Below are 20810 nucleotides of genomic sequence, written 5' to 3' on the forward strand. Positions count from 1 at the left end.
AAACTTCCTGTTGCTATTATAAGAAAACAATTAAATTAAATAAATAACAAAGCATGAAGAAATAACCCTAATGGTAGATCACATGTTCTGAACCCATAAAAGGGGTCCAGACTGCCTAATAGGAGCAGTGACTCTTCTAGAAGCCATAGTGAAGAAGACAATGATGTACTAAATAAAAAGCACTACAAATAAGACCAGGATGAAACAATGAGGAGGCGCTGCATGTTCAGCTTCGGAAAAACAAATAGAAATCAATTTCCTTGTGTATATCAGACAGGTCTTTTGCTAAGGATATATGGTCTAGGAGTCCAGAGGGAAGTAGTGTTGGCAGATGGTTGATGATTACGTTGGTGAATAACAAAAAGGGCTTCCTGACAATGGCACCCAATCCTATTTTTCGACCTGCACACGATTATCGTGCTGCCTAAGAATGCTGTTCCCCGACAAGTATGTGCTTATAAAACAAGTACAAAAGGAGGAATAATATCAAAAGGATTGTACAAATAGGTTAAAATGACATGATAAATCTGCAGGCTAGTCCCCGGCATATTAAAAGAGAAGTTAATTTCTTTAATTTTCAATAATTCTGGCACAGCTGAGAGATTCACAGACAACTCAAAACTTGACTGAGCCCACATGATGGGGCTACGGCTAGCACCTGTCAAATATCTCCTCGGGGACATAGTACTCAGTCTTTCCCTCTCTCCCTTGTTCAACGCTGCCTTCTCAGTGGGTAAACAGTTACGCAGGCTCGGGGTTTATAGTACACTAAACACTTCTTTCTTGTTTGTCTTCCGCGGATGGGCCTATGACCTCAATGTCACGCATTGATAATGCAGGATTCTCCTACCAGGCGCACACACCTAATTCCCTTAAGTCTTCTTCCGGGGGTATGGCGCTGGGCAAATTGGTGGTGATTAGACCCCAAAGTGCTCTCACCATTCCCCTTCTGATGAGGATACCAACATCTTTCTCAAGTCGTCCTAAACGTATTGACTTTTATTCAAGCACTTACTCTCTGTCCCCATCCAACCTTGGCTATTTTGGTCATCTGAGTTATGAAGGATTTCCCAAACTTGGCCTTCTTTCATGGGGACCCCTTTCTCCCTCTCTCCAACTGTCTCCCTTCATCCTTGTCTATGTTGAAGACTACCTTCCTATCTGTCCGTATCTCCATTTGTTCCTCAAGATAACCTCTCCTTCCTGCACTTCCTTGCATTTATCCTTCCTTGGATGTTCCTCGGCTCTTACAGTTCCTGCCACCACCTAATTTGTTTGTCTCTCCTCCTCATGCTCCCCTTTCTCCACCACCAAGGTTTACTACTCCTCTCTGCTCTTTCAGCTACCCTTCTCCACCTCCTCTACATCCTCTCTACTTCACTTCCTCCCATCCTTTCTCTCTATCCTCCACTTTACCTTGACTTCACTCACCTTCACTCCTTTTTCTTTCCCCTCTGCCTTCTTCTCTCTACTCTCCTTCGCTCTAATCACCATTTCCCTGCTCCATCTTGTTTTTCTCCCCCTCTGTGCCCCACACTCTAAACTGCACCTGTGCCCATGAACTCTGACTTCTCCCGTTCCAGCAATTATCCCTGAAGGGCACAAGCCCATCCGTTCTGAATCTCCGCCTGGAATTGTTTCTTGCAGGAACCTGCAAACTGGTTGGGGGTCTGTGACTTTTTTCCTGGAGCAGCACACATAAATTGATTCTTTGACAACCAGGGTCATCCCTGTCTCGCCCCTAGCCTCAAGCATGTGACTTCATCCCAGTTCTCAAGTCCTACATCTTTATTATTGCTGCGCCCACTATACTGACTTCTTTAACATGGAACCCTTTGTACTGCAGTGCTGACAGATGTGCCAATAGTAGGGTGTTTTCCCTTATACCAGTAGCTCACAAGTGACATTTGTTACTCCTACCTTCCCGAGAGTGGATTTAACTAAGATCACTTTTAACTAAACCTCAAATAGTAACCTAAATTGGAATCACCACATGGAATCAATCAACCCATAACAGGGCTGCCTTGCAGATGAAAGCGTTGATGTTCTTTCCCAAAGCACACAGGTTATAGTCTCGTGCTGCTTATTAAAGGCGTACAAGAAAGAATTGTCCAACAAGATTATATAATACACAACTTGTGCTTTCTGTGGTGAATCCTGGCTTCAGAAACTGGAAAGCAGATGCTGGAAGCTTCCATTTTGTCTACCTCAAAGCACACCTATGGAGTACATGACTTGATGATTTTGACCCCTCTATGTGCCTTAGCCAAAAAACAAACATTGAACTATTACTCAAAAATAACCCACACCTCCTAGGCTCCATGCTTCTATCCCTCCTTTCTAGTTGAGATTTGTCTCCTTTCGCTGGTCAGTCTGGCCCTATCTTCCCCCATCTGGGGCAGTGCTGTTTCATGTGAATTCTGAAATTGCGGGCTAATCCCCCACCCACCTTTGTCACACAGACCTGCCATTGTCTCCGTTGGCGTTAGTTGCAGCCAGTCTTGTTGCCTTGCCGGTAAGTCCCAAGTATGTATGGGGGTTTGTTTCCCCACAAGTACCTGGTGGTGGTCTAGGGAAGCCAGTGACCGCTTTGTCTCAACGCTGCGCTTCCTGAACTATACTGCAAGTCTGTTTCTGCTACTATGTATAGATGTGTGGGTCTCTCTTCTTCCACTCTGGAGAAGGATGCACGCTGGTTGCCTGGGGGCCTGCTTTAGGATTCTCTGTTGCTGTGGGGCCTCGCTCTGTACTAAATTCTTGTTTATTCTCTAGGAAATTTCTCTGGCGATAGACTGATCAGTATTTTACCGGGGGTACTATGGCTGGAGTAGAATATGGGCTATACTTAAACATACTGGCATAAGGGTGCATGCAGGAATTGGGGCCCTTTCAGTTATCCTTAAGCATTAGGGCTAGCTCTGGATTTCTTCTTACCTCCTTCCCCTTCCCCCCCTAATCTGGCGAAAAAAAGTTTTCCCCAGGGGACTGGCCTTGTCACAAGTATTGTAGAGGTTCCAAGCACTAGTTGATGTTTTATTCTCCGCCCAATAACGTGCAATGGAAGATTTTTGGGATGCGCTGAGGCAGTAATGAAATTATGATTAATTGGAGAAGCATGTGTGTTAGGGAGAATTCTCATTTATGGCTAATTTCCCTTACCCGGTGAGTCATGCAGCAGCTTTGCTGGATTTCTGGGGTTTATTTTTTCCACCTGGTAAGAGTGTGAGCCTTTTTCCCACTCTTGCAGTGTATTTTTGTGTGTTGTACTTTTTGTACTCATGGGCTATGGAGTGTCGCCAACTCCCTAGGCATCATCTTTTTATTTGTGTGTCACACAGCACCTTTAGTGCAGTGACACAGGAATGTCTTTTAGAGTTCCCTTGTGAACTCCATTTCTGGGGATGACTACTGTCCCCCAGAAACCTGTAAAGTCACTATTGGCTTTACTAGTCCTTTTTAAATACAGATCCAGTACAAACCATCTTACAATGGAGTACTAGAGAGAAATATCTTTCCCCTGTCTTTTTGTACCTCAAGGGGCACTTTGTGTCCCCCTTCCCAACTCGACATGGCTGGTGGCAGTGGTAACTATAGTTTTCACACAGATTCCCGTGTTAATGTTCTGGCTGTGGTGACAGACGTGAACATAAAACCCGCTACCCCATATCATTTTTATTTTGGGTCCTAGCCTGGTTTTTCGACATTTCGTGTTGGAAAGGTCTTTCCTTGTTCTTCGTCCTTTGGCAGGCTTCTGTGAAGAAGCCCTCCTTTGGCATAAAAGTCAGGACTCTTGAGCTGTAAATCAGAGTTGCCACTGGAACTATAAGAACCGAAGAGAAGTGGAGAAGAAGACGGCTGCTGCAGTCCTGAGCTATCTACCCTTCAACGACAGAGAGGATCCAGTCCGGAGTCTTCTTCCCTTGAGCCTGGTGGGATCAACCAGCTCACCATCTACAGCCAGAGAATCCTCTTCTGAGTCGAAATCGCTGCACCGAGCTGTAGTGGTCAGGATAGCCATCAGAAGAGCCCTCTCCTGTTTTTAAGGAGCGCACCTTTTATTCATCGTTGCTTTGCTGCTGCTGGCCTCATCCCTGGGTAGTGCAGATTGCTCCAGATGTCGTGCTCCTTGTCCACACGACTAAAGCTTCAGGAACCGTGAGTCTGCAGGAACTACCAGGAACTGCCGTAGCACCAGCTTAATTCATTTGAGTAAGGTACTGTGTCCATTTGGTCGTTCTCTCTGTCCGACCATGAGGAATCGGGGAGAACCCTTTTCCTGTCTGAAGGCTTGTCCTTTCTTCCTTCCCTCTTATAACTTTTGCTTCCCCTTTGACAATATCCAGTACTCCTGGCAACGTTTATCTCAACCTGTTCTCACCGTGTGATCCTCGACAACAGAGCCCTGCTCCATTTGACACTGGCGCACGCCTATTGACTTTTATCTGCCTCTTAGAACACGTCTTCTGATTCTATTGCCTTGACAAAAGTATTGCCTATGATTTTTATCCATTATTCCCTTTGTTTAAGTCTTTGTGCTAAGTGTGTTTGACTACGGTTACATTTCTCCCCACGGGTACGCTTTTCTTTCATAAGACTCGACTGTCATTACTGTCAAAAAGTGATCGCATATTAACCCACGGTAACGTCTTTGTTTCACAACACCGGTCTGTCAAATCCTAATGTACTTACCTTGAATTGACCTACACCAGAAACATTGTTTGTGCTTAGTATATTTAAAGTGTGGTTTTATTTCATAGAAGTGAAGTGTTTTGTGAACAGATGGTTTAAAAATAAATGTACTTATATTTTTTAACCAGAAACCTTGAGTCAGTGTTTGCTTCAGTCACAGTAATTGTAGTCCTTTGTGTAATTCCTATTACTGCTCATTTGATCTTGAGATAAGTCTGGCTGCTCAGCCATCGCTACCACTTTACTGTGTAGTACGGGCTTGTACCAAAGGTGAAATTGTACTATCACTTGTAGTCTTAATTGTCTGTAGTGTTCCTTAAGGGTAATGCAGATGATTCTGCCTAACAATGTGCTGATGGAACAGTGATCTTGAATTGTATGTAACTATGGGAAAGTAAATCTTGTAATTGGAGATTGCATGCAATACCTTTTAATAAGCTAAACCCTAGATAGAGGTAAAGGAAACATTGGACTGCTTGTTATTTCCAGGTCTTTTAGGGGCAGACAGTTCTCCCAATTGTTTGGGCACCAAAAACTTGAGCCAGACAACATATTTATTACAATGTGCGTGGGATCCATAAAGCACCAATTGTTTTGATGTTTGCTCAGTGACAATCAGTGCCACTTGGGTTTGCTGTACTTAGAATTTATTGTTCATTACCTACCTTCTCTACTTTCTGTTTCTCCAATTACTTGGGTTTCTACTAGTTCTTTGAAAGATATGCTTTTGATATTTGCTGTTTGCCTTTGCAATATCTTTTTATCTTTATATATAAAGCTGTATGTGTGTGTATGTTTGTCCGGCTATACAAATCCACACCGTTGAACCAACTGCTACCACATTTTGCATGGATTTCTCTCAAGATTGTAGTCTGTTTGGATGCAAAAAATGTACTCTGTACACACCCTCATTTAGTGATGCGCACCCCAATTCACTACAGTAGGTATTAGGAGGCAACATTTGGAAAGGTGTCTGAAGCAGAATGTTCAATATGTTGGTTATTCCTTTAAAATGTATTACTACTGCATACAGTTTGAAACTGTTTATAAAAGCATTTGTAAATGGAATTTAAAAATAGAATTCACTTTTTTTATCACGCCACTCCAAATATGGGAAATGGCAAGGGTACAGTTTACTTAAGTTCATTCACTAGAAGAGAGCACAATCAATCAATTTTTCTTGGCATTTACTCAATTGTGCTGAAGCCATTAAGTGACTGAAAAATGTCGCAGAAACAAACATCACTTGGAAAAGCTACATCTGATGCAAAGCGAAAATCAGTATCTAGCTTCTGAAACGCAACAACAAACAGCAGCGCGACTTGCCAACCAGAGGACAAGAGCAACTTTCCCTAGGGCAAAAGAGATGCCAGAGCAAACTGGAGCAAGACTTGCTGACATGAGGACAAGAGCTACATCCTCCAGGGCACATGAGACACCACTCGTTCAGGACACAGGCAGCACAGGGTACCCCAGCTATTTGGCTCTAAAAGAGAAACTTTTTGTGCCACTTTTTCTCCTGAACTTTCAGATTCTTTTAATCACTCCCACTAGATTTGCATTGTGAACCTGCAGAGGATACATTGTGCGCATAGTCTTTTGTAGTTATTCCCATTTTAATATCATCGGATGTGTTGGAATGCATACAGCCTTCCTTCTCTGTGATATTTTTAATCCCTGAAAAATGAGTTTTTCTTTGTTTTAGGTCGTCCTGACAATTGTTCATAATTTGATTAAAGATCTCATTTATTTGCGGCATCTGGAACACTTTGTTTGAGAATACATTTTTTAATGGGACTTATTTCAAAAGAAGATATTTAGAAAGTTCTGGTTTTGGTACTTTAATTCACTGCTTTGCAAACGTGCCTGGATAAGCTTGAAGCAAGTGTTGGCATGGGCTAAGTGGACTTCAGTGTTTACCTAGTGATCCAAAAGATGACATCAAAAAGAATATCCTCGAACAAGAAATTGTAGAGATTTTTTTTCCATTAGCAATTGTGATGTGCCTTTATGTAAAGAGAATCATTGAACATAACAAAAATCAAAATACAGGTGCTGTAAGTATGCCAAGCACATTGCAATAATTGTTTTGGTGCTACATTGAAGTGAAAATTGTTAATGATCCTCATCTAATGATCACAGTGACAATAGCAGACCTAATGCCAAATTGTATGACAGGCTCGGATTGCATTGAAGTGGAAATGGGTGGGTATATAATTGTACTCGCTAAAACACATCACATCTATAACCATTTGTACTTATTTTGAAGCGTGTTTACATTTTATGCCTTGAAGGAATAAGTGATTGTTTAATATTGTATTGTAAAAAGTTATTTTCACCTTATTACACATTGATTTGAAAAAAAGGTCACATTATGTTTTTTTTTTAGCAAACAGCCAAAGGTTAATGGACTACATGGCTGTTTAGTCTAGTGGTTGACAGACACACAGAAAACCAGTGGTTCTTCATCTATTGCTTAGTCCAGACTTTGACAGCAGTCCCTTTTACACCCTTACCCCAAACATGCCACTAAACGCCACCATTTAAAGTGATCATGCTGATTCCGGGATTGTACTTTATCAGAATTTAAGGTTTAACAAATTGTAGGATTGTGTTGTAACTGAGGAACAGAGCCTCCTTACCTAATTATGCAATTAATTTATTTATGTATATGACAGACTATTAGCCATGGAAGTAAGCTTTTGGAACTAAAAATTAGATCACTCATTACCAGAGAAGTGCACCTTTTGCAAAGTAAAATCTTCTCTCGAATTGTGTTCCGCAGCAAGATAGAATGGTTTGCCAAAAATGTAGGCTAGCATTTTCTTTCTAAAAACCCTTATGCCTATCCTTCAGTTTACTCTATATAATTAAACATTTTCACAGGAATTTGAAGAGGAGCAGAAAAAATCTGCATTGGAGATGGAATCCCTTGAGAAGCACAGGCAGATTCTTGAATCTGGGCTCAGTAAAGGAATTGAGGAGGCACAGCAAACGCTACAAGAAGCCCAGCAGCAGTAAGTGTTCTGTTGCAACGAAAGGTTTGTTAGAACTCCAGCCAGACTGTCTTTTAAGAAAATAACGTATTGCCTACAGGCCCTCAAGCCAGCTGTAATGTATAAAGCGCAGGTACCCTTCTTTCTCTCGTGTCCTGGTCTACCTTTCCAAATATTGCATGGTATCCATGTGCCTTACACCTGTACTGTACAGCCTCTTGACTGAGCATATCTGATAACCAATGAAGATTGCACCTGTGCGTGAAGTTCTGCACTACTCCTTGTTCCTTTGGCTTTCGCTCCACAGTTGTCTACTTGCCGAGACTTGACTCCTCTCAGATAAGCTCTGCAATTCATTGCGCACATCTGTATTTTCCACCAGGAAAACAGCACGCCTTGCCCGGTCACTTAATATTTTTCCCACCTTTTTCTGTTGTATGGTTATTTTTCAATAGCCAATCTGGTTCCCAAGCTTGTTGACCATACGCAGCTCACTTTCTTGGGTCCAGTAAATGCTAGCCTGATTACCCTTTATGGAAAAGTCTTTCAAAAAGGGCTATTTCAGACAAGGCTGTGTACATGTGACGAGTTTTTCATAGAGGGCCGCTGCACACTAAATTGGATTTAGTCTGACGCAAGACCACGTTAAGACGTTAGGTGAGGTGCTCCATAGCACGCACATGGTTTCAGTCACCCACAAGATGTGCAGACACGGAATCTGATTTGTGTTGCTTTTTATACATTTACTACCCAGTGTCACACAGATATGGCTGTAACAAGGCCAAATGTTGGTGTCTGAACTGCAACACTATCTTCTATTGTTGCCTCCAAAGGAAGAATATATTGGCTTGCCACTTTCTTCTGGCATTTGTGGACTTAAGCATATATGCCAGTCCCATGACAAGTAGAACCTTCTGTTACTGAAATTTCTGTCATGTGTAGCTGATTTTAAAGTTATTTATTCTATCTGAAAGGAAATGGTTTAATTGTAGCCATTCCGCTGCTTCATATCTAGGGTCCTGTTACATTTGTTATATTATAAAGGTTTTTATACTGTTCAAATCCCCACCATATAGCGGTCTTAGGTTCCGGCAAAAGTAACATTTTTTACTGTAAAAGTTTGTCACAATGGTAATGGATTATCCGCCGCTATTTATTGGTATTATTTTTTGAACATTGATAAAAGGTGTAATGTTTAGAATATCTGAAAATAGAATATCTGAATTTAGAAAAACCAAAACTGTTGGTTTTGCCAATGCTAGTTTTATATAGAGCATGACCTATAATGTTAATGTGTTTTGATTTTGTGATTTCAAGAAAATGCAACCTTTCTACTGTATTCCTTCCTCCCACAGATTCGTCTCCTCTAGGGTGCAAATCTGCCATTAGAAACTTTTCAGCTACCAGCGACTGCACCATGACTCTGCATCTGCTTTGCTCGTCATCCTTCACACGCATGACTCTGGGTGTGATGTCTTGTTCTGTGTGGAGCCAGCAGCGTCTCGCAACCCCCGTTCCTTTTTATACTCACATGCTGCTTTGGGAACACCACTGCTTAGTTATGTAACGGTCGGGTCATCCCCTGAAGACTCTGGGAAGTCTGTGTCAGACACACACTGGTGATGAATTTGGTACCCTGCCCTGAAACACTCCACGGACCGAGTATCCGGTAAATCTATGTACCCAAGGGCTGTTACGGAGCATGTTGCCAAAAACTTCATCATGCTGCACAAAAGTGGCAAAACCCCCCACCAAGTCCTCTGCTCAATTGAGGCCGTCCATCTTTCATGAATCCGGGGAAGCTACAATACACCTATGTGGGGTCTGAGAAGAACTGCAATTGGCGCAAGATGTCTTATCCCCCAATCTCATCTTCCTCCTAACGCGCTCATCTTCATCCTTGCGCTGGCAGCTCAACCACTCTCTGTATTGGGAAATGGAGGAATCACAATCTCAGTTGGTGCGCGTGTCCTTTCGTCATTGCCTCTTACCATGGCTCTGCTGGTGCTATGGAAAGAGTTCGGTCAGAAAATGCTGGACGTGTTTGCTGAAGTGCCCGCGATGGAACCAAGGGCCCTTCACCTTCCAAGGTCAGGAGAGGAGCCTGCCAATGCATGCTTGCTAACTATGTCCAGGTCTCAGAGCTGGGGGGGGTCTCGGACCCCCTTTGCTGTGCCGCCCCACCTTCCAGTGTAGTAGCACTGGCTCTCCTATGCATCAGTTCTTCTCTGGAAGAGCCTAAAATCTACTGCAGCCTCCAGGAGTCAATGTCTGAATTAGATTTGGCTAGATGTTTGACAAGGAAGGGATCTGGTCCCCATTGACCGGGGTCCCTAGAAGAGGGGGAGATTGGCACTTCCCTGGAGAAGATTTTGAGCAGGATCTAGTTTGTTTGAACCTCTGACTTTCGTAATGCAAGTAGCCTTGACACCTCAGCAGAAGTTTATAAAATGGAAGCTGTCGTCATGGCTTGGCCCCTGTCTGGAGATTTCTGCCCCCTTGTTGACCATAAGAGTGTAACCTGGCAGACGTTTTAGTGTCCTTCCAGGGAGACCCTCTTTCCATTTCTGACCCTGCCGCCGCCATCCGAAGCTGTTGCCTCATTTTATGCTTGAGAATTTGGTGATATAAGCTTCTAATGCGGGGGTCCGTGTGGCCATATCCCTTAACTTGACCTAGGTACAGAGCCAAATACCTGATGCGATCTGCAAGAAGATATTCACCTCTGGCACTTTGGCCCTGTGTGTGGTTAATGCGTACTGCACCCTAACCTGTTACTCATGCACCTTGTGGGTCTGTGGTTGAATAGGCTACTGTAAACCTGCCCCCACAGAGGCAAGGGGTCCTTTACTAAACTGGTTGCTGACAGCAAGGAGGCTTCCAAATAAGTTTTGCAAATGCGTCCAAGCATGACAAACTGCATAGAAGACTCTGTGTACACTGCGGTTCTTCATATGTCATGTACCGCTGTTTTTGCACCCAGTAACTAAGCTAGAGAATTGGACATGCTCTTTTCCAATCTTGTTCGTTCTGAATCCAATGTTTCTTTGGAAATAATTAAGGCATCGATGCTAGGCTCAAGTCATTTGGCCTGGTGGTTCAGCAACCCTCCATCTTTTGTTAGAGGTTGGCCCATATGCTCCTTCCTCTTGCTCCTTTTGTATCCTTTGCCCACAGATGCAGGCCTCTGGTTGCCTATGGTAGGCAGCACTAGTGCTGTTGCATGAGGCCCAGCAAATGAGAACTATCTGCAGGGGCAATAGTTCCACCTTCAACCCTCATTAAATTACCCCTCCATCATTTATCTCTGATTGATATGTCGCAAGGAGAGTGGGTGTTTTCTCCCAGCGTGGATAAGAACACCCCATGCCTTGCCATGCCTCAGATAGCTCACTGCTCGAGGAGATTTCCTAACTCCTAGTGAATGCTGCCATAGAGCTGGCGCCTCCCTTGAAGCTGGGGAAGGGGGGATAGTATTATTACCCTTATTTTTGGTACCTGCACATGGGCAAGTTGAAGATGGTCACCCCTGCCCAGATCCCTCAGTCCCTGGTCCTTCAGTACGGTCTGTTTCTGCATCTCTTGATTGCCTGCCTTCATCTGCTGATCCACACAAAGCATGGGCAGTACTTGAGGTTTGGGATCTGAAGGATCCACTACCACGCAGTAGGCCTGCGCACTTTACCATCCTTTCTGGGTTTTGGGCAAGTTTCTGGCTGAAGTGGCCACCTGTCTTGGGTAGTAGTACTCGCGTTTCATCTGGGCGACGGACTTTTTTGAGCCTGCTCACCACAATTGGTTTCAAACCACCTATTCAGCACATGTCATATACTGCACAGTTTGTGTTATTCACTCATCTTCAAAGAGTCTAATTCTAGTTTCTCGGTTTTTTTGGGGAGATTGTGAACTCTTGGGCAGGACATTTCCCCCCTCTGCAAGGACATGTAGGACTTCCCATAAGCAACGTATTTCATGATGTTTCTCTCACCTTGATGATCTCCCTCTCCCGGCTTGGGCCTACAGTTTGGTGCTGTGGCACTGCAGTTCTGTCCCTGGAGAGTGAAACATAAACAGCCCTTTCAGGCAAATAGACATTCAGACACTGCCTTCTCTTGAACAGTGGTGGTTGCGGGATGAACACCTACCTGATGTTAACTTGTTAGATTAAGGAGTGTTTGAACCTAGTGTGCACTACATCAATTGCTTTTTATTGGAATTTTTAAAATTTTGCCTCGCACACTCACCACTCTTCTACTACACAGCCCCTATCATTTACATTGTCACTACCTCTCTAAACCCCCCTACAAATCTCTCCTCTTCAATTTCTCGCTCTAATTTTGTGCAGCCCTCACCACCCTAGACTCGATCGGTGCCACTCTCTCGCACAATACCTTACCCGCACTTTCTCAGAACACTGCCACATGAACTTAAGAAATTACAGAGAGAGGTTGTGGGCTCCGTTTGGAGGGATGGGAGGAGCAGTGTCTCCAAGCATGTCCTTACTGCACCACTGGAAAGAGGGCAACTTCGCTGCCCTGATCTCCAGGTGTATTGTGACACAGCGCACCTTAGGGATTCTCCGGGAATGGTGTCTGGTTGAATTCTCCCGAGCAGTGGTGGGGATGAAAACGTCGATTAGTGGAATCCCTCTCTGGTGGGCATTATGGCTTCCCTTCCAAAATGGACTGCCCGGAATCTCTCTACTTTAAAACCGATCACTAGGTCAACCCTAACTACATGGGGTAGGTCAACATACATGGGATAGTGTAAACTCGGCACTCCATGTCATGTCCGTCGCCGTTCACGCCCTTACACGATAGCCCAGACTTTGCCCAGCAGACTCGACAGGAGCTTTGCATAGATGGAGAGAGAACAGGGGGTGTTTCATTTCTGACCTGTTTAAGAATAGCGAGGTGAAGACGTTTTTGGACTGCAAATGGGAATTCTGGCCAAGGGATTAAGATCCCGTTCAATACTATCAAAGCAGGCACTGGGTAATTAACATTATTTTGTATGTTAACTATAGTGTTTAAATTATGGTATGCACCTGCCTCCACCTGTACAGGCCTTTATTCAAATGTGGAGCCACAAACTGTTTGTCTAAAATGTCGTTCACTGCAATTATGAAAAGTATCTTTGATACACTTGTTTATATAAAATATACTGGTTTTTACCACCTTTATTGTCCTACAACCAGCACTGAAAAATATGAAATACATTCTATGATATAGCCAATGAAACAAGGCTAGCTTAAGTTTGCATTTGTTGGAGACCACTTAACTTTTTCACTGTAACTGTGCCTCTGTACTTTTATCTCAGACCATGTGACAGGGTCACTTGGATTACTTGAATGCCAATACATTTCTTTACGAATAGCAAATCATACAGAATTAGGACTATGATCAAATAAATACTGGCGACTACCTCCCTTGCGTTACACCATTTGACTATTATTCGACAACCCTCTCTGCGGCTGATCCTGTTTGCTGGCTACACTTCCAGCGACTCGACACTGTTGCTTCTCGGGATTGACCGCCTGGCCTTACAGTGGGGAGAGTGGGGACCTGTTTATACTGACTATTCTCTTAAGAATGCCTTTTCCTTGCCTCTCCTACTCGTCCTTTCGTCTGGCTGCTTTTTCTCTCCACTATGGAGCAAACTCCTTTTAAATTTCGTCCGTCGTGTAAGGGCAAAGTCCCTTCACAGGACACTCATAAAGAGTGTAATCGGTGCCTCCCTCGTGACCACGACGAACAGCATTGCCAGGCCTGTAAGCTCTTTCAGCCTAAAAGCCTTAAGGCGCACCAAAGGTTGGGTCAACTACATCATGCAGGGCTCGGAGGAGGAGCCTATAAGCAGCTATGGCTCCGCTTCGGAGCCCATAGACGTGATCGTGGAGTCTGATTCCTGCATGTCTGTCCCAGCCTCAATAAACATGCTGCCAGCAGTGCGGTTGGGAGTCTACACCAGGCGACAGTCACGCACCATTCCCATTAAACCAAGCACAACAAATCCCTTGAGGGAGGCCGAGGGTGTGTGAAGAAGCCATTGACGCCCGTAGGCCCATCAACGGTTTCGGCAGGACCTTCTGAACCTCTGGGTTCAGGGCGTACTGCGCCCCCAACGTTGCGGCTGGCGCAATGCCATTAAGGCTTCGACCTTACCGGGCACCTCCCATAAAACAGATGCACAGGTTTCGGCGTCATTGTGGAATGCGCCAAAACGGGCCTCTCCAGTTATAACACTTCCAAAGCTTTGCAAGAAGCTTTTCAAGACCCATTCTCATGGCTTTGGCCTCAAGAAGGCTTTTCCCCCTTTAACCGAGTGGTGTTCTCCAGCCTCTCCTCCCCTATCTCAAGCCCCACAGCAGGACTGTGCTCCAACCACTCCTTCTTTCCCTCCCATTGATGAATCCTCTTCCTCTCTATGGACCAGGGAATGATTGGAAGCCTGCATGGAGAAAATGTCTGAATGTGTCAAATCTTCCGATAAATTTGATATTCTAAAAAGACCACAGTCTATGAATAACTGCCCCAGACCTTCAAAGTACCTAAGGTACTCCTCTCTTGAGGCTACATTTTCCTCTCCACCTAGACAACGCCTACCTGAGACTCCTGTGGACATATTCCAAGATGACCCCAGATGATATCTTTTATGTCCCGGATAGGGATCAGGTTACACGAGACGTAATTTCTCAAGATCCAGATACCTGGACCCCTGCTAAACACCAGGGTTCTTGGCCCAATACCCCTGCCCATGAGCCTGACCCAGACAGTATCTTCCTGGATGCTCCTCCTGTGTCTCAGCCCCGGGAGGCCTTGCCAATTGACCGCCAAATGTTGTTGCACACCCTTCTCAGAAAGGCTGCTGGCCATTTTAAGATCATGACACAAGAGACGGTGCCCGACTCTGATTTCGTTGAGGATATCCTCAAAGAGAAACTCCCTGTCAGGTCATCCCTTTTGCCCCCTCCTTACTTACACCCTCAATCGGGCCGTCAACCCGAGAGTCGAAAAAACTGTTTGTTCTGCGCCCGCAGATTCTTCATACATCAGAGGACATGCTGTGCTGGACTCCATGGTGTGACAACCACCAGAAAAAGTGCAGGAGTTCCCCGATCCTTATCCAAGTCACCCTCACTCCCCCAACAAGGAGTGCAAGAAGCTTTACGCTCTTGGAAAACATATTGCCACATCAGCTGCTTTCAGCACTCGTATAGCTAATAACACTCCTGGCTAGCTATAACAACGTACAGTGGGGGCTAGAGCGAGACGGCCTGCAGAATGTTCCAGAGCCTACTCTATCACAGCTTCTGGCAGTAGTGAATGACGACGTCAGATGATGCAGAACATACCAAAAAATATCCTTGATTCAGGACAGACAGCAGGACGGGTTAATAGCAGGCGGGACCCTATTAAAGCGCCATGCATGGCTCAAAACCTCTGGCTTCAAGCCCAAAACACAGGCTTCTCTTATTCATAAAGCTGTTGAAGACGGCCCTCATAATTGCAAAGAAAGAACACGAAACTCTGAAGTCACTGAGCAAAATCTCGGCCAAGCCTTTTTTTCAACGGTGAGTCTTTAACACCCGCCATTCCTTTTGTGGCAATCCTCTCAAGGTGCCTAATGAACAGGAGGGTCTTGTTGGTGTTTCAGCCAGGGCACTTCCAGCAGTTTCCAAACCCCTCAACAACAGGGATTTTGGCGTGGCATGGGTAGGGGGAGAAACTCAGCAGCCAGATGCTTCCCAGCCAACAAAAGACTTGGTGGTGTAGGTCCCCTCCCATGTTTCCCTGGTAGGGGGATGATTAACTTCTTTCACCCACGCATGGGACAGCATCACTTCGGATCAGTGGGTGCTCAAAACAGTTGGCAACGGCTATTGCATAGAATTCCAGCAACAACCCCGATACCTCTCACCGAAGAGAAGACAGCTGTCGCCGGAACATCTACACATCGTGCTAGAAGAAGTCCGGATCCTGCTGCAAAAGGGAGCAATCAAGGTTGTCCCAGATCGTCTGGTAAACAAGGTTATTTATTCAATATATTTCCTTGTACCCAAAAAAGATCTAACCGTGTGCCCTGTTTTAGACTTTCACCCTAGGAAGTATGCCAAGCCTCAAAAGTTCAGGATGACAACTCGGCAGAAGGTAATCCCGATGCTTCAACAGAGGGGGTTACATGGCCACCTTGGATATGAAAGATGCATACTTTCATATTTCAATATTGCCAGTGCACAGAAAGTACCTCCGGTTCAAGATGGAGAATACTTGCTGTCACTTCAAGGTACTCCCCTTCGGCATTGCTTCAGCTCCAAGGGTGTTTACAAAACCACTAGCAGTGGAAGCAGCTCACCTGCATATGCAATCCATCCCTGTGTACCATTATCTCAATGACTGGCTCATAACTGGAAACTCGCACCAGGCATGCCTGGAGAACACCCAAAAGACTGTAGATCTTCTTTTCAACCTAGAGTTCTCAATCAACGAGAAAGTAGTCTGGACCCCAGTCAAGTCAAACAGTTTTTAAGAGCACTAATTTGAACTGAAGACTGCCTAGTCTTCCGCTTCAACGAGAGGATTACAAAACTAGTTTCAGATCCCTCAGTATGTAGCCAGTCATTGAGTGACCTTGCGGAAAGGCATGTGGATGCTGGGGATGACATCCTACATCTTCCTCTTTCCTCAGGCCCGTCTGCGCATGTGCCCTATGCAGGAGTGGCTCTCAAGCCAATTGTGTCCAGCAAGTGGTCAGTGGGACCATCTAGTGGTTATCTCGACAGCCCTCGTTCAGTCTCTGCAGTGGTGGTCAAGGGAAAACCTTCTGAAGGGGAAAACCTTTACCACCCTCGCAGTAGAGGCCACTCGCAACACGTACGCATCCCTGTCCGGATGGGGAGCACATCGCCAAGAACAGACATCGCACAGCATATTGTCTCCTCAGTAGCAACCAAACCTATCAATCTTTTGGAACCTCTTGCAGTGTTAGCCCTAAAAGCTTTTCAAACACACCTACAGGGGAAGACCATTCTAGTCCTTAGAGATGGCACCACAGACATCTACTACACAAACAAACAAGGGGGCACTCACTCCCCAGGGCTTTCCAAACTGTCTCAGAACATTTGGAAATGGGTACTCAAACACGATATGTTCCTATCACAACATGTTCTGGGGGAACAATCTTCTGGCAGACATACTCAGCAGAGACTCGCACCTACCCGTAGAGCACAAGTGGTGCTTGCAAGAACACATTCTACACAACATCTTTGCAGAATGGGGTCATCCAGACATCGGCTTGTTTGCAACTCAGCAGAACACTCAATGCCTAGATTACGCTTCCAGATACCCTCAAACAGTCCTAATAGATTTGCCTACGCACCCCCGCCCCCTACCGATTTTTCCTACTCAGCAGGAAAGTTCAGAAGATGCAACAGGAACAAGTCACACTGATCCTGGTAGCACCAATGTGGGCTCCACAGCCATGGTTCTCATCGCATGAAAATGCCAGTCTTCCCCACCCAGGAAACTGCCTTGTTCATACAACATGCTGTCACAAGACCAAGGGAAGATGCTATACCGGTGCCCTCAAATGCTCAAACCTATATAGTCTGGGCACCTCCAACTACTTCAAAGATGCATGGACATTCTTTGAGAAGCACAGAAACCTAACACCAGACATGGTTACTCCAATAAATGGAAACGTTTTGTCATCCGGTGCAATACTAAAAACATCCACCCTTTTGACTCTTCTCCTAAAGATATTGGAGGTCATTATGACTTTGGAGGTAGCCATGCTGCTATTTGCGGCATGGCTACTACCCCCATTCCGGGTACCAGGTCCGGGTTCCCTGAATGGGGAATTACCGGGCCATTCCGACCTTGGAGGGCCCAGTATTTCCCCATTCAGGGAAGCCGACCCCTGTACATCCCAATTCCCTTTCAAGCCCCTCAATGGGAATGGGGAGCATGCTAACAACGAGCCTGTTAATGACGAGCCCATTGTTGGCATGCTGGGCCACTCGCCGGTCCCGCTAAGGACTCCTGGTAAAACCAGGCGTCCTTAGCGGGTCCCGCGAGCGGACCTCGGAATGAGGCAGTAGAGGTTTAACGGGGCCGGCATCTCTACCGGCCCCGTTAAACGCCTACCGCCTGGGTCATAATGACCCCCATAGTCCTTTATCTAACCCACCTCTTAGATTCAGGATTTGTTTTCAACTCTCTTAAGGTCCACCTTGCTGCCCTCTCTGTGTACACCGCATCTCAGAGCAAGGTTTCCTGGTGAAATATGCCAGTAATTAAGGCATTCATGGAATGGGTAAAAATACTTCTCCCTTCTATTTCAAACCCAACTCCCGGCTGGGACTTGAATGTTGTTCTTACAAGACTAATGGGACCTCCCTTTGAGCCAATGTACAAGGCTACTCTTAAGGCTCTCACCTATAAGACTGTTTTCCTAGTGGCTATTACTTCTATCAGGAGAGTTAGTGACCTGCAGGTTCTTTCATTTCAAGGCCCATTTATTACCATTCATAAAGACAGTGGTACTGCACACACACCTACGCTTTGCACCTAAATTCATTTCAAAGTTCCATGTGAACCAATCCATCAAACATCAAACTTTGTTTCAGTATTCCACGAACGCAGCTGAAAGAAGCCCCCATACACTAGATGTTAGAAGAGCAGTGGTATATTACCTTGATAAAACAAAACCACAAAGAAAGGCAAACCAATTGTTTCTCCAGCATTGGATCTTTCATAGATTCACATGCTGTGGTAACATAGAGCATTTACACTTAAACTGAAAACTTTCAGTCACTTTTGTGCTAGATTAGTCCTTTTGGGTCATACTGCGCACAGCCAATAGGAACACCTCCCTTAGCGCCCCCCCCCACCCTGTCGACAGTCTTCAGAAAAGTCTTCTCCTCAACATTTCTATGATTAAACTTACATTTTCACATCTTTCTACGAAAAATATATATAATTTTGACGTCCACTTGATGACCGGCATGCGCAGTGATAGTATGAGCTCCATAGACCGTTCCCGCCGCCGGTAATCGCAGTTGGGCCTACCTCATGGTGACTGAATCCACAAGGAAGAGCCTGTTCATCACTTGTGCCCGCTGTGGACTGGAACGTCTATGTGGAGGATCACCACAACTGCCTCTACTGCCTTAATCCGCACCACGTTATCAAGGACTGCGAAATCTGGCAGTCGTTTTCAAACTTGACGGTGTGAGATTATCGTCTTGTCGCGTGGCTCGAGGACGCCGGCAGGACCTCCGACTCCGCTTCAGTATGGAGTCGTGCCTTGTTACGACACGGCAGAACGGCACACCGAACCACCTCTGCTAAGAGGTCCAGCCGGCACAAGTTCCAGGCCACTAGCAAAAGGAGACCCAAGGAGACCTCAGGCGATGAACCAAGATCCTTGTACAAGGACCGTTCTTCTCCAAAGGTCTGTGCCCAAGAGGTGCCGACAGGGAAGGAAGGCCAAGGCCACATCATCTAAGTCCACGTCCAAATCTGGGGGCCACTCTTTGCCTTCAGCTTCAAAAGCTGGCCTGTCGTCGTGATCAGAGGCAAGTACGTTATTTTTGATGACCAGGCCTTCCTCCAGGTCGTCTACCCCAAAGCAGTTGATGCTGTCCACTGGCATCCCGCCGACTAAGCTGCCATCGGCCACGACTAGAACTACTACATTGTATACACAAACCGTCGACGACTGCATCATTGAAAACCTTGACAGCATCTACATCCATGGCTGCTATTCCCTCGCTGGGGCAAAATGTGCACCTTCTCGTTGGGTGGTTACCAATGCCATTGTGATGAATGTTGCTGACACCCATGCCAGCACAGTGTTAGCTTTAACAGCTTGTCCACGGGCTTCATACCCTAACGTTGGAGTGGCTGTGTTGCCTGCAGGTACTGTGTATCCTATCCAAGTCCTTCGCTATCGGAGGGTCTGGCTGAGACCATCATTTGTAGCCACCATGCACAACGTCTCCCAGAAGGCAATCAAGTTCACTGCTGTGTGAGGTACTCCTGATCAGATTGCTACCTTTACCTCCTTTGTATTCATCCTCGGCACAGGGCAGTTTGCCTGTAATGCAGCAAGCTCCAGTACTGCAGCCACAAAAATTTCACTTGCCATTCTATCTATCTTGACCACACTGGTGGCAACCTTACAACGGCTGCCTGCAGCAGCCCCGGTTTCAATGCATCATAGGTGTGCTCATGCATATGTCCAGAAGGGGTGGACACCAGCCAGTACCACAAAGGCTTTCGGACACTCGGACTGACACTGATCCTGACCAGTTGGATGACGTGGCTGACACGCATTCGTCCTTCACAGATCAATTTTGATTATTTCGTCAGAGGTGATTGGGAACCAGATGACATTCTGCTCAAGGGCTCGCCACCGGATGAGGTGGAGGCCTTTCACACGCTCATTTCCAGAGCGGCCAAGATGTTTGGCAGCGAAAAGAGAGCGTGATGTAGCAGCGCAGAGAGCAGCGCAGGAAATATGTAATGTCCAAGCTGCTGTTAGAAGACCTCTGGGAAGATGGCCTAGTCACCTTGGCACATCCTACTACTGCCGTGGTAAAAAAGGACCAGTTTGACAAAAAGTACCGGGCCCCGGAGAGCGCTGCTGCCTGCCTCTGCACCCAACCCACACCACAACTTGTCTCTTCAGCAGCCAGGAAAAGGTCGGCTTACCAATCGTCCACCTCCTCTGTCCCTCTGAATAAGGAAGGCAAACGCCTCAACGCCTTCGGAAAGAAGGTTATTGCCACCACAGCCACGACTATCAAGGCAGCAAATGCAATTGCCATGCTAGCACGCTACGACCATGAACTATGGTACGAAATGGGTCCCCTGCTAGAATTTCTTCCTGAAGACAAGAAATGGTAGGCCATGGACATCTTCCATGAGGGTGAATTCGCGTCAAACCATGCCATAACGGTCTCAGTGGACATCGCAGATACTGGGTTTCGCCTGCTAGGGAATGGTGGGCAAAGTAGTCTACGGCCGCTACTTCCTAGTGAGTGAAGAATCACTGCACAACAAGACAGGGGGGTGAAGGCCCGTACTTGATCTAAGGGTGCTCAGCAAGTTCCTCAAGGCA

The 20810-nt window shown here is 45.8% G+C and overlaps 1 protein-coding gene across 4 annotated transcripts in view; it reads left to right on the forward strand.

Annotated features, from left to right (window-relative positions):
* The window catches only part of NDC80 (NDC80 kinetochore complex component), a 735052-nt gene that overhangs the window by 652954 nt on the left and 61288 nt on the right, over positions 1–20810 (forward strand). For all 4 annotated transcript variants that reach the window (XM_069635820.1, XM_069635823.1, XM_069635822.1 and 1 more), the window contains one exon: positions 7576–7706. In XM_069635820.1, coding sequence (XP_069491921.1) covers positions 7576–7706 — 131 coding nt within the window. The remainder of the gene's footprint in view (positions 1–7575; positions 7707–20810) is intronic.

Source organism: Ambystoma mexicanum, chromosome 7p, assembly GCF_040938575.1.
Source record: "Ambystoma mexicanum isolate Mex_15411 chromosome 7p, UKY_AmexF1_1, whole genome shotgun sequence".
NCBI lineage: Eukaryota > Metazoa > Chordata > Amphibia > Caudata > Ambystomatidae > Ambystoma > Ambystoma mexicanum.